This window comes from Artemia franciscana, chromosome 13 (assembly GCF_032884065.1).
Source record: "Artemia franciscana chromosome 13, ASM3288406v1, whole genome shotgun sequence".
Classification (NCBI taxonomy): Eukaryota; Metazoa; Arthropoda; class Branchiopoda; order Anostraca; family Artemiidae; genus Artemia; species Artemia franciscana.
In genome coordinates, this window is record NC_088875.1 from 48736176 (window position 1) to 48750215 (window position 14040).

General features: G+C 34.6%; 1 protein-coding gene across 5 annotated transcripts in view; it reads right to left on the reverse strand.

Moving 5' to 3' along the window:
* Window positions 1-2084: 2084 nt before the first annotated feature.
* LOC136035033 (SLIT-ROBO Rho GTPase-activating protein 1-like) overlaps window positions 2085-14040 on the reverse strand; it is a 239328-nt gene continuing 227372 nt past the window's right edge. For all 5 annotated transcript variants that reach the window (XM_065716632.1, XM_065716633.1, XM_065716631.1 and 2 more), the window contains one exon: window positions 2085-8158. In XM_065716632.1, coding sequence (XP_065572704.1) covers window positions 7358-8158 — 801 coding nt within the window. In that variant the 3' untranslated portion in view covers window positions 2085-7357. The remainder of the gene's footprint in view (window positions 8159-14040) is intronic.

The window sequence follows — 14040 nt, forward strand, 5'->3', positions numbered from 1 at the left end:
GCCTTTGTTAGGATTGTATAAAAATGAAGTCATTTCACTTGTTGATAGATAAGTCTATCATCCATCATTCCTAGGGACTAAGGTAGATAGTCATAGAACTAAGGGATGAAAGATTGGATTGATTTTGGGTTGACACGTGACGGACAATGTCCACTGGACTTGTGTGCAAAAGGGGGACTGAATTTGCTTGAATTCTCAGCCAAACAAGTGACCTAAGTTGTCTAGACCTAGCGACCTAAAGACCTAGACCTAAACGACCTAGACTACAGGCTTGGTCGCTTGTAGTCTAAAGGTTGAATACCGTATTATAGGATTGACACGTGGCCAACAAGTCCCTTGGACTCGTAGGCGAATGATGAGACCTAAAATTTTCCAAGTGTTGGGTTAAATGGCATGGGTAAACGGCGGGAGTATGTGCGACTCTCCTATTGGACAAATCAAGTAGTTGCCGAGCATCAAGCCGTGGTTTCATCGCAGAAAAAGCCAAGACAGATAACACAATCGAGTGAGAGGCAAAATCTTGGATAAGCCTTTTTAGAGTTGTACAAAAATGATGTCATTTCACTTGTTATTAGATAAGTCTATCATCCATCCGTTTATATTCCATTCCTAGGGCATAAGTCATAGAACTAAGGGATGAGAGATCGGATTGATTTTGGGTTGACGCGTGACGGACAATGTCCGCTGGATTTGCATGCAAAATGGGGGACTGACTTTGCTTGGACTCACAAGCGATTTTTTATAGGATTTTCAGTTAATTTTTTAGTTGATTTTCAGTTAAAATCAAGTAGTTGCGGGCATCAAGTTATGGTTTAATTGCAGAAAAAGCCAAGACAGATAGTCCGTATGAGAGGGAAAGTCTGGCACAAACCCTTTTTGGGATTGTATAAAAATGATGTCATTTCACTTGTTGATAGATAACCCTATCATCCATTCATCCATACACAATTGCTGGGTCAGAACTAAGGTAGATAGTCATAGAACTAAGGGATGAAAGATCGGATTGATTTTGTGCTGACGCGTGACGGACAATGTCCGCTAGACGTGTATGCAAAATAGGGGACTGAATTTGCCTGGATTCACGGTCGATTTTTATAGGATCTGTAGTTAATTTCTTTAGTTGATTTTTAATTAAAATCAAGTGGTTGCGGGCATCAAGTCATGGTTGAATTGCACAAAAAGCCAAGACAGATAGTCCGGGTGAAAAGCAAAATCTGGCATAAGTCCTTTTCGAAACTGAACAAAAATTACGTCATTTCACTTGTTGATAGATAGGTCTACATCCACTCGTCCATGCATCATTCCTAGGGCAGAACTAGGGTAGATAGTCATAAAGCTAAGGGGTGAGAGATCGGATTGATTTTAGGTCGACGCGTGCCGGACAATGTCCACTGGAGTTGTATGCAAAATGAGGGACTGAATTTGAGAAGCTTTCCTTGAAAAGGCGTGGTCGCCTTTGACAAGCAAACACATTGTTAATGTTTTACAGGTAGAAAACGTTAGAATATTCAACGAAGTAGTTTAGCTAATTTGTTTTAATGGTTCAAACTGACAACACTGGAAAAAATATGATACTACTCTAAAAGCTTCATAATTTTCAAACAACTGAAATAAAAATCTTAAAAAATAGTTTCCAAACATGAATAGACGCACGATGGTTTCAGGGAGCAACTTGTTTTTATGTCATAAGTAGCTAAAGCAATTTGGGCATACAGTAGCATTCAACCTAGCATATGCGGGAAAATACCAATCTTAAACAAGAAAGTTTTGGGGTGTTTTTAAACTCAATTTAAAAGTGCCCCAACGATTTTTTTATTCATTTTTTTTTTATCTGGCAAGCATAATGAACTATTCCTTAGGCCGGATGTCCCGCAGCTAATTGAATCATGATTATACAATAAATAGAACCTTCAGTCAGACAAGTACGGTGTTTTCTCCGTGTTTCTTAGTTAATATATTTGCCGGTATTTTGACGAGCTGATCTCCTTCCGAAAAAACGAGGTCTTACTCAAACGAATCCCTTCGTAAATCCCTACTTCAGATCTATCACAAAAAAAGGGAAATAATTAAGACAAACAACAATACAAATGATACAAAGTTTATTATGCCAAAAAACCTAAACAAATATCCAGACTAGATATGGTTATGCCAATATTATACAAAATAAATTCAAAAGCTGCTTTAAAAGATACATGTACAGCATTTATAAGCAAAAAACAACAATCAAATGCAGCGGTTAAGAGATCGTCTAAAGACAAGATACTAATTATTTAAAAGTTATACAACAAGGAACATAAAATGAGCACCGAAATTGAGCCCTTTTATCTACCCCTCCCCAACCCCCAAACTTATTCCGCATACTTACGTCCTAAAACACTAGATTTTAAACGCTATGGGAGTAAAATGCTCTTATTTCCCTTTCTAACCCCCATCTCCCTTGATTTTATGGAAGCTTTGGATTAAAGGGTAAGGGGTTACTAGCCCTCATTCCCCCATATTTCAGAATACTATCTTTTACCATGTAAAGTAAAGACACTCAAGTGCTTTTAGTGTTTTCTTCTTTGGCTTAAGCATGTTGAACAGTATCCCAGGGGCATTTTTTTTTTATTTTACCTCTATGTATATGTGTGCTTAATGTTCATGCAAAATTAATTCAGACACTGGATTATTTCGCCACCAGGTTTCTATAAATGCAAAATTATTTAAAGAAAAAGTTAAAAAATGAATAGATAAAACAAAAATATAAAGAGCAAAAAAAATTAGGTAGACAGGCAACATTACTTGCTTTAAATTCAGGAACAATTTCCTCAGCTCAAAGAGGGAAAAAAGTAAGAAAATGGAGCGAATACCTTCGCAAATGACTAATGAAAACTATGGTTCCAGGTTTCCTTTAATGCTGGAGATTAGGATTCAGGAAAGACCAATACCAAGAGAAAGTATTTAAAATAAATTGATTTCAAGTTCTTATTTTTAAAGGAGAAATACTTCTAGTAGAAGATTATTTACCGGTGACAAAACCTTTTAAGCGCGGAAGTTTCGCAACAAAGAATAATTTACCAACGAAAAAAAAAAAAAAAAAAAAAAAAAAAAAAAAAAAAAAAAAAAAAAAAAAAAAAAAAAAAAAAATGAGCAAAGTAATAATTCAAGCCCCATCCATAACTAAGTAGTGGAGCAAATTTGACTCAAGTTTATTCTACACAATGCTTATTATATTTTCAATGTGCTTTTCATTTATGTTTACATTTGCAATTATATTTATTTAAATTTATTCGGCAATTCAAACTATTGGACTAATAGGACTAAAAATAAAAATGTCCCAGGCACTGATAACATGAGACATGAGTTTTTCAAATATGAGATAAATTACTGAAGGAATGAATTTGATTTTATGAAAAGGTGAAGTATTTTGTGATTTTAGAAAATCTGTAATTACGTTTACTTATCCTACCTAATGCAGCTTATTACTTTTCGTCGAGTGATTGTCCCCTCCCCCACACAGTATAATAGTTGCCAACAGATTATAACTCAAGAATTTAGAAAATAGAAAGATTGAAAATCACATTCGAATGCTAACGAATTTTCGTTTATTAATAATACAACAAAAAATAATTAAAAAAAATCCCTTTCGCAATACACACAAACTCCCTTTGAACACAAAAGCGACTTTCTCATAAAGCAAAGAGATAAAGGGAATGTATTTTTTTCGTCTTAATTCCTTATTTCCTCAGATATTTAACTCCGCAGAAAATTTTTGATTGATTTCAAAACAGTTTTGCAAATTCAGAAGATCTTTGTAATTTGTTTGAGAAAATGAACTGATTTCTTGCTCCTTACCCCAGAGCGATTGGAACTCGATCCTCTGAGCACGATGGGGAGTCACCTAACGACTTTATTTTTTAATAATTTCGTACTTATTATTCTAATAATTTACTTTTTAATAATTCCACAAAAACCTTTTCAGCTGGTAATTCAAAGATGTTAAGAATTATGACATTTACCATAAAAACCAAAGCTTTTCAGTAATATATATATATATATATATATATATATATATATATATATATATATATATATATATATATATATATATATATATATATATATATATATATATATATATATATATATATATATATATATATATATATATATATATATAAATTCTCCAGGAGAATAGAAGTTCTTAAATACACACTATTAATTAAATCATTAGAAAAAATGTACTAATAAGGGATCTCCGGGTACTTCCAAATTACTTGTCGCCACCACTTGCTTTTTGTTTTGGATCTAATTTTACAGCTTTAGAGAGTCTTTTAGAGAGTACATAACGCAAAAATGAGTCTTTTTTATCGTTGAGTCAAACTATCCTCCCACTCCCTAAATATAGCCCTGACTTCAATAGAAAATCCTTAATTAAATCATTAGAAGGGCCTATCCAGTCAACAGAAATTACCAGACGCCAAGACTTGTTCATTTTAGAGAGGCTTTTAATTTGGGATCCAATTCTTGGAAACACCAGCAACTATTTTTGAAAAATCTGCAATTTATAGCTTGATTTAAGAGATTTTGCACGGGACTCAAAAATGTCAAACTATAATCTTATACCTTATTTACTAGATCTTATAACTTAAATTCAAATAGGTCTTTTTACATTAAATAGACGTTAATTAACACCAAATATAGCACAACTCTCAACCCAAACCCGAGGCAAGAACTTTCTTGGATTTAAAAATGGCAGTACCGTCCCAGCCTACATTAGCATAACATAAAGAATCTCAACCATAAACACTAATTTGAAATCTGCAACACAAAATCAAAGGAACAAGTAACAAATACTATTTTAGTGGTTAACTATCTCCAAGGCTTCCTATATTACAACCAGCACTATATACTTATGTCAAGACAGAGACGCGAAGGAGAGGGGGGAGAGGATAGGTCCTTAAAAATTTTTAAGATTTTCCTGAATTTCTGGGCACGTGTCAAACTATCAAATTTTTCTATTATTCCCCCCTCCCCCTAAAATGTTTTTTGTGTGTATCTGTCAAGAGCCGGTTAGAAAAATTTACGGCCCACGGTAAGTTAGTCTTTCTGGTGTGCTTAAAGAAGTGCATCGTTTGGAAAAAAAAATTGTGCATACTGCATTGGTCAAGGGTATTACCCGTTCTAAGACCGAAAAGTTTTCAGATGTCACCCTCTCTTAGAAGCCCTATTTGTGTCTACACTACTTTTCAGTAGTATCAAGAAGTAGCTTTCTGCTCATCACCCTTAGTGTTTCTTATCTCCTGAATTTAAACACTTTGTATACAAAATGACTCATATTTTAAAGAAAACATTATGAGGGTTTTAAAATTTGCATCAAACTTATGTTGATTTGTCTGTTTTTGGTCAAACACATAAATCCATTTTGCATAAGAGGAGAAGGAAGCAACAGGTTGATTAAGAAGAAAAAAGGCAAATTATACGGAAAATACAAGGAATTATAAAGAAATCAAGGCTTATTTCGTGTGGATTAAGAAGGAAGGAGGATCCGACGGGCCACCTTTCTATGTCCCTATATTCGTCGTTCGTTGTCCCCTAAAAATCAACTTACAATTCATAATATATAAAATATCCATGAAAACACTTTAAAATACAACAAAGATTGATCCCAATTAGAATAAATTGTATATCTAGCACATAAAATGCAAAAAAATTCAAGGAGAAAGTCATTAATTATTATTAATTAAATTAGATAAATTATTAATTAATTAGATAAAACTAAAATAATATAAGATGCACCCTTTATCTCTTTTCCTCAAAATAGAAATCAAAGCTCTTAATTTGCATATAAAATATGCTTCTTTATATATTTTTTTAAATCACTAAATAAAATCAAAATAAATTAAAAAGAAGAATAACGTCAAAAATGAATGAATAGTTAAAAACATCTTTGATTTTTTTTAGGTAATGATCGTATGCAAACAAATGATTTTGAAACTTTATGGTTTTTAGGCTGTATTTGAATTAAACAAGTGATATTTATAAAACGAATATTAAACCAAAGGCAATTGAATCCATATTTAATGCAAAACATTAACAAAACGAAGCAGGACAATTAGCGAAAACATAAACCTATGAAGTCAAATTTTAAGCCATTTTGAATATTTCTAATTCTATGACATTTCGGCAAGTGATGTGCCCTGAATTTTTGGCGGGGGGGGGGGGGGGAGCAAATAAGAATAAGCCACTGTTTAAAGTGTTTTATCCTATTTTATTTGGTTGGCATAATATTTACAAGTTTCTCTTTTTTCTGACATCTGTTTTGTCCTCGAACTCCCTGAAGGAAACTGTTGGAGATTGGCTCTCTTAATGTAAAAACTGTTTTGTCCCATCTTGGATACCTAACAAATCTTTCTCTTATATATATAAATACTTTTTTATAAACGTAAAAAATTAAAAATATTCTTCAATTCTACTTTTTTCCTGCAAAATTCATCATGTGTGAAATTCCGTCTTCAGGGTGCAAATTTACGAAAATAAAGGGGGGGGGACAATGATCTTTTTTTCTATGAAAAACCGAAAATAGTATTTTGCAAAACGTTGGAGAGGGGTGCCTTTTCTTATATTTTCGACGAAGATACAAAAAATCCACTTTTCAATATGTAGGGAGGGGGAATATATTTATCTCGCTATCCCCTTCCAATTGGCGTACCGCCTTATGAATTCCTGCTAGCAAGTAGATGTTATAACAACCGAGTAGAATAAAAAAATGCACCGTCTAAACTTTCTTAGCAAACCATAAACCAAAGTCGGCCGCATTGAATTTAAACATGTCTATTTAAACACTGCCCGACACAAATTTTGCAAGGAAACGGGGAATTCTAAAAATATGCCTAAGGGTTCCCGGCTTCAACCCTGACCGTGCCTGTTAACGACTTCTCTTATGTATTGAACTTTTTCCATATAAGAAAAGAAAACATTTAAGCAGTAAAAAGTAAGACAGGATTAAATATTATAAGAAAAAACAAGACCAGGAATCCATAGTCTTAAAATTAGAATTTGACGAAGCCAATTTTTATACTTCCGAAACTATTTGAGTAAGCTCAACGCTCTGGAATGGTGTTGATAATTTATGTATATTCTCCATACACTCACACTGCTTTCTAATAAACCCAATAAAGTCATTTCAGAATTAGAAAGCCCCGATTTGGATGCAACACTGATGAAACTAGCTATTTTCACAAGCAGGGGCATATCTAGGATTTTTGTTCGGGCAGGGGGGGGGAGTTATGGGTCAATTTAATAAAACACATAAAAATATGTTTATAGGTATTTTTTGGCTTTTTTTTTACGAGCCGCCAAAAATTTAGGGGGGTTGTTATTCTTTTGAATCTTCATCAGTTTTCGAAGTGCTTCTTGAGCGGAGATGGGCTCGAAAGTTAACTAACTGAGTCCCAGGCGTTGGCAAAACGGGAGTCGGTAGATTATAGAAATGTGGAAATTTCGTCGCAAGTTTAGGTGTTCTAGGAAGTGGAAATTCAGAAGTAGGTTGATTATTTTCAGAGTCTGGCTCTATAGTAGCAGTGCGAAGGTCATGTGGATCAGAGGGATTTCTCGGAGCTAAATTGGCATTTGTAGATGCTGTCTTAGTTTTAGCAGCAATGGGTTCTGCAGTTCCTCCTTTGCGTCGCGCAGCATCTGATTTTTTCAAAGTGGATTGGTTCTGAGCAGCGAAAGTATCTGCTGCTGTTTCTGTGGGGCTTGGCGAAGACACTGAACTACTGCTGCTCGTCTGGGGGCTTGACGATAAACATGATATGACAGGTAAATCCATCACTAAATCAGGAGTTGGCGCTGCTGCATAGCTCCTCGTCTTTATATGTGGTCTTGCGTCTACGACACGTCTACCTCTTTCTAATTTAGAAGGTCCTGGCTCTGATTCAGCTAGCTTTCTCTCCCATAAATCCCGCTTTCTAACGAAAGAGCCTTTAGCCACCGGCGGCTTTGTCTCCTCTGTAGCTGCATGAATTTGTGTTTCTAAAGATTCTGTACTACTCCCAATCGAGGCGCTATCAGACGAATCACACGGTTGCTCAAAGGACAAATCGACAGTAGCTTGTAGTTGATCAGAGAGTCTCCAAGTTTTTTCCTCAATGACTGGAGATTCTTCGAGCAAACCCTAAAATAAAACATCAGTTATTATCTTTCAAGGAAATATTAGTAACTCTTCTTAAAAAAAAAGAAAAAACAAATCAATCCAAAATTAGAAAAAAATCAACATCTTTTAGACGGAATTACTAGTTGCAAACATGTTCAGCAGAAATAGTTTTTAAGCAGACCATAGTCAAAACAGAAATAAAGGTATGGGCAATATTCAGATAGACAAATGGGAAACTCGACCCCCCTCCCTAGACCGCACCCCTCGCTCTTTGTGCTTAAATTCACTTTGTTGTCTAAAATAAATGTTCTTTCACGACAGTAATGTGATGACACGTGTTAATTTTTATCATAGAGCTTTCGGGATGCAAGGGCTTTTTCATTCGCATTCACTTTAAACAAAAAAATTTCAGTGGAAAAGTTTTGAACGATGATCGGTAAATGCAACACGTATGATTACACTTGGAACTTCCGACCACAGCGCAATCGAAGTTTCGGTATCTTTCCTTGGGGAATGTTTACATGATTATTTATATTTTAATAAGAACCACAGCAAAAGGTGTATTCCCGCTCAAATACATTAGTTTACTACTAAGATACTACTAACATACATTAGTTTACTACATAAGATACAGCAGCTATGAGAAAGAAAATTCAGATACAGCATGTGCATTTTTATTCTATTTGTTTCAATTGATAAGACCCAAGTTCGAAACGCTGTATTAGAAGGTGATTTTCATAATCCGAAGAACACATGAGCTTGGATGTTGTTGTAAGATTACATAATTGCCTAATACAAAAGAAAACTAATAAATAAAATTAATAATAATAATATATAATAATAGAAACTAATAAGACCCAAGTTCGAAACGCTGTATTAAAAGGTGATTTTCATAATCCGAAGAATACATGAGCTTGGATGTTGTTGTAAGATTACATAATTGCCTAATACAAAAGAAAACAACCAAAACTAGACACGAAATCCATAGATTAACCAAGAGTAGGCCAGGTCGTGTTTGGGTTGAGTGCAAAATTACTAAGTCAGAAACAGATTAAAGAACAAAAAGGAAACTGAAATTCACATCAGTTGCAAGCTGTTGCTGAACTCTCGAACTTGGTAGAGTTAAATATCACAAAGACAGTACTTGCATATTAAAAAAAAGGAAGCCTGGGAGGGTAGTGAGAGTAACGCCAGAGAGAAATAGAGGAACTAATTGTAAAAAATCTTGCAACCCAAAAACTTTTCGTTCATTTTCTTGACTTGAAATTTTACATAGAAGAACCAAACGGGTGGATTTTAAATTTTCTATCTTTTTACTGATTCAAAGGTCCACACAGGATCACAGGAGAACTAATCATATTTAAAGAGAGAATGCCTAGAATGTTTTGAGTAAGTCTTTAGAAGCAGAAAGAGCTTAATTTATTCTGTACATTTTACCGAGTCTGTGAAATTACCTGAGGAAACGGGCATCGAAAATAGCCAATTTTTTTTTACACAATATAGCTATGGTATATGCTTGATTTCAGGATGCAAGTGTGAGGAAATAGCTTTAACGAGTATCTAGGCGACTCATAACCACTTATTCGATGTTTCTGATCAATAACCACTTACATAATTTTTTAAGTAGAACCCTTATTAAATATTTCCGAAAAAGGAATAAATAATGACAATTTATCTTCAATTCGGTATAAAGGGTAGGAAAAACGTGGGTTATTGAATTACGAGAAAGTGAAACCAAAATGAAAAACAAACAAACTAGATGAACAGCACTAAAATGACCTGGAAATGACGAACTTCGAAAAAATACACTCATAGACAGCCGTTAGTGTAGTGAGGCCATCTATTCAGTTATATACGGAGCTTTACATGCCATGGAGCCTTTTTGGGGGGCTTGGGATTGTGTTATTGAGTTGTTTTTGTTGTTTCTTTTTCTGGTTGAAATATATTTTATCTTACGTTATGCAGTGTAAAAATTCAGCACAATTTTTTCACCCCTATTACCAAGTTAAAGCATTTATACTTCTTAGTTGTCACTGCTTTTTCAATCATATATACGGTTTATTCACCAAATCCATAATTTTGGCTACCGGTCTCAGAAAATAGGCTATTTCGTGGGTTTAGCTTGTCTGAAATTGATTTTCACTTCCCTAGGAAATGAGTTCTTTCGAAAGAGATTGTCCCCCCTCGTGACTTTTCAATTATTTTTCATGCAATGGACTGTCAAATCGTCAAATAAGAAAACGCTTACAGGAGTATATTAAGTTAACAAAGGTAATAGTCAAAGGAAAAGAACACCAAGCCCTTTTCTCCTCCCCCCCGAACGGTACTTTGTTTCTAATAAAATTTATTATTCGTGATTGAACACTTTCTACGATACAATATGCCACCAAGGACAAGTAAGGCGAGGGAAAATTAACAATGCAGATAGTCTTTTTAATCATTTTACAACTATGATTATATAGTTTTTCGTTTTTCAGGAGGGGTCACCTCCCACTCTTTACATAGAGCAATCGTTTGAATCTTCAGGTAATTTTTCCTTAAAAGTGGACTTATTACCTTTAATCTAAGCGTCAAAGGATTGTTTCTTACTGCCTCTGTAAGGGCTATATGCCCATAATAGGGATATATGCCCTTAATAGGGCTATATGCCCTTAATCGTTTGAACCCTGAGCTCATTTTTCCTTAAAAGTGGACATATTTCCTTTCATCTAAGCGTCACAGGATTGTTTCTTACTGCCTCTGTAAGGGCTATATGCCCTTAATAGGGCTATATGCCCTTAATCGTTTGAACCTTGAGCTCATTTTTCCTTATAAGTGGAGTTATTCCCTTTCATCTAAGCGCCACAGGATAGTTTCTTACTGCATCTGTAAGGGCTACATGCCCTTAATAGGGCTATATGCCCTTAATCGTTTGAACCCTGAGCTCATTTTTCCTTAAAAGTGGACATATTTCCTTTCATCTAAGCGTCACAGGATTGTTTCTTACTGCATCTGTAAGGGCTATATGCTGCAAACATATTTAAAAAATTCATAAGATGGAAATTATTTCCCATAAATTTTAATTACAGAATGGGAGAGAAGTATGGTTCAAGCCTTTTATTTCAAACAGCACTTCATCAACAGAAGAAAGTTTATAAGATACTTAAACTGTAAAAACTTTGCTGAAAGTTTTCTGGAGCAAATCCAGCAAGAACAAGAATTTAATAAAAGGTTGAGCGATAAATGAACAAAACTCATTAAAGAGAGCAATGCTAACTTCTCGAAAAAAACTTAATTCTGTCGATAAGTTCAGACCAATGGATGAACGACCTCTCAGCCTTCAAAAATAACTACTTAGCTTGTAAAAAAATTACACTTTTTTTTCCAAAAATAAAAAAGTCTAGCTGACTGCATTATGGTAATCTATACTGGCTTAGATGAATTTTTTTTTTAGTAAAATAACCATTATAATCAGTATTACATATAAATGTAGTGTTATATATCCATATAGATTCATATATAATATAATGTATCCATGTAATGTAATAGCTATATAATGTAAAGAACTAATGTAGAAAAATTGGATATTTAATATTTAATCATTTTAATTCCTGAAAATCTCAGCAAATCAAGATTCAAGATTTTATTCAACCGCATGCATTAATTTATTCAAATGTTGTAATTGCAAAATGAAAAAGTTCAAAATACATTTAGTTTTCAGCAAAGCGCCAATGATGCTTTGGGCCAAAGTATTTTTTTCGATTATTTTTAATGAAGGTAAAAATTCAAAATAAAGGGGGGGGGGTTATAATTTTCTTTTCAATTTCTTTCAACGAAAACACCCAATAAATGGTATTTTCACAATCTAAAGGGGAGGGGGATAAAATCTAGGAAGAAGGCAATTGCACCCCTGGCCCCAATTGCTGCCCCTATATGTTTTCAAACCAGTTGAAGAACACTCCCCCTGAGTGTTCAGCCCAAACAGAGTTTGGCTGAATGTGAACCTGAGTTTGAGAACAGCCCAAACATAAATTGACGTCATTTTCCAATCCCCATCCAATTCTGCAGAACGATAGAACAAACTTGTATAAAACGAGATTTATTTTTTACTTACACAGACAGGTGAGCAACGGGATACTTAATGTGGGAATCCACATTACCACGGGGATGGGACTGCAGAGTCAGTTCACATGAAAAGATTTAAGAAAGGCGAAAAATTTTAAATTCCGGAATGCTGGTGATTCTTCCCTATAAAGGCCATTCCCCCATTTATCAAAATTGTTGTGGGGATAGTTATACGTTGGGAGATGCTCTGGTGTCCCCACTGAGTGTAACAAATCCTTACCCTGCAAATTCATTTTGATAAGATTTTTGCCAAACCCTTTGAAGCAAATGGGATCTTTTACGGCCAGGATTACCTTTGCCATAGATTATTGGTCGAAAATTGACAGCTCTAATTAATCTTTCTGTCAGCATTAAGTTTTCTTATTTCTATAATCCATAGGTGTTTTAACCGTAAGCGTTGGAATTATTCAACGCATGTGTTGTACGGGAAAACGAACTAATATGCAGTGAGATACGCATGCATTTCTAAGCAAAACGCTGCAGATTTCTGCAGACCTGTACTCTGCCTGAATATTAGATAAAAAGCGAGTTAATTTCTATTTTATAGAGGGAATTCACATCGGGTGACCACGCATGCGTCGATAAAAATGAGAAATGTGATTTCTAAACAATACAAACAACAAATTAGAATGCATACAAGAAAAATGTGTCTAAAAAATACGAATTAACTTTTAAAGGACTTAGCTATGGAAAACGATTAAACTCTACATATCTTTCTCTACAATTCTCAATTTTTTACTTTACAAACATCTCACGGTTTTCGAATTAAACTCTTTCCTAGAAGGCACATCTTCAAGAGGCAGTGTCATTTGGAATGTCGTAAAAGACACCAATATTCCCAAGAGCTCATTAATTAGTCCCAGAGGTCAAATTAATACTGAAAGGAGATTGTTTCTTCGTGAATAAAAGATACTACATACTGCTGGATTTTCTTCCAGCTGGAACGGTAAGTCTTGAATTTTCAAAAGGGTTTGAAGACCATTCCTCCATATTTACTGATTCGTCAACAAAAAGGAATGTCCACCCAATGAAGACTATAAAAGCACATCACTCTACTAATTTACACATGGTTGCCAGTTTATTTTTATTCATCCATTATTTTTAAATCAGTTTTTTTATTCCTATATTCACGGCGCCAGGTATACCGCTCCTCAGTTACCTCGTTTGGAAACCTCGAGGTTTTAAATGGCTGTTGAACCTTCTTTGAATGAGTCAACAGAGGGATTTGCAGGAATGACATCGTCAGGACTATCGTTCCAGATGATAGTCGCCGGATGAAGCTCTTACTCAAGTACTCGGTTCTTGGCATGTCCTCCTTTAGTTAATAGAACCGCGCTGCGTGCCTTTGCGTCTGTATTGTCAATTGAATAAAGGGGGGGGGGATACGAGAAAGTTCTTCTACTTTTAGAAGTCAAAATAAAGTTGAAACCAGACTTTTTTTATTCGCAAATAAAAGTTGGTATGAATTGCTGGATCTTATTCCAGATGGAATTACATCATTCAACATTTCAAAACGGTTTGAAGACCATTGCTCCGAAAATAATGATTCGGCAATAGAGGAATGTCCAACCAATAGATATTATATGGGCTTATGAGTGAAATAACTAACTAGCACATTGTGTCCAGTCTTTTTTTTTATCTATATATTTTATTTATAACCTTTTTAATACCAATTTTTGGAGGCGTATTTCTGTTGAAAGCAGGTTGTCGGAGAATACCACCCTGGAAATTCTCCCAAAATGTAAAGTTCAGCAACCAAAGGGAAATTAAGACCGATAAAAGAGTGAAGTAAACAAGGG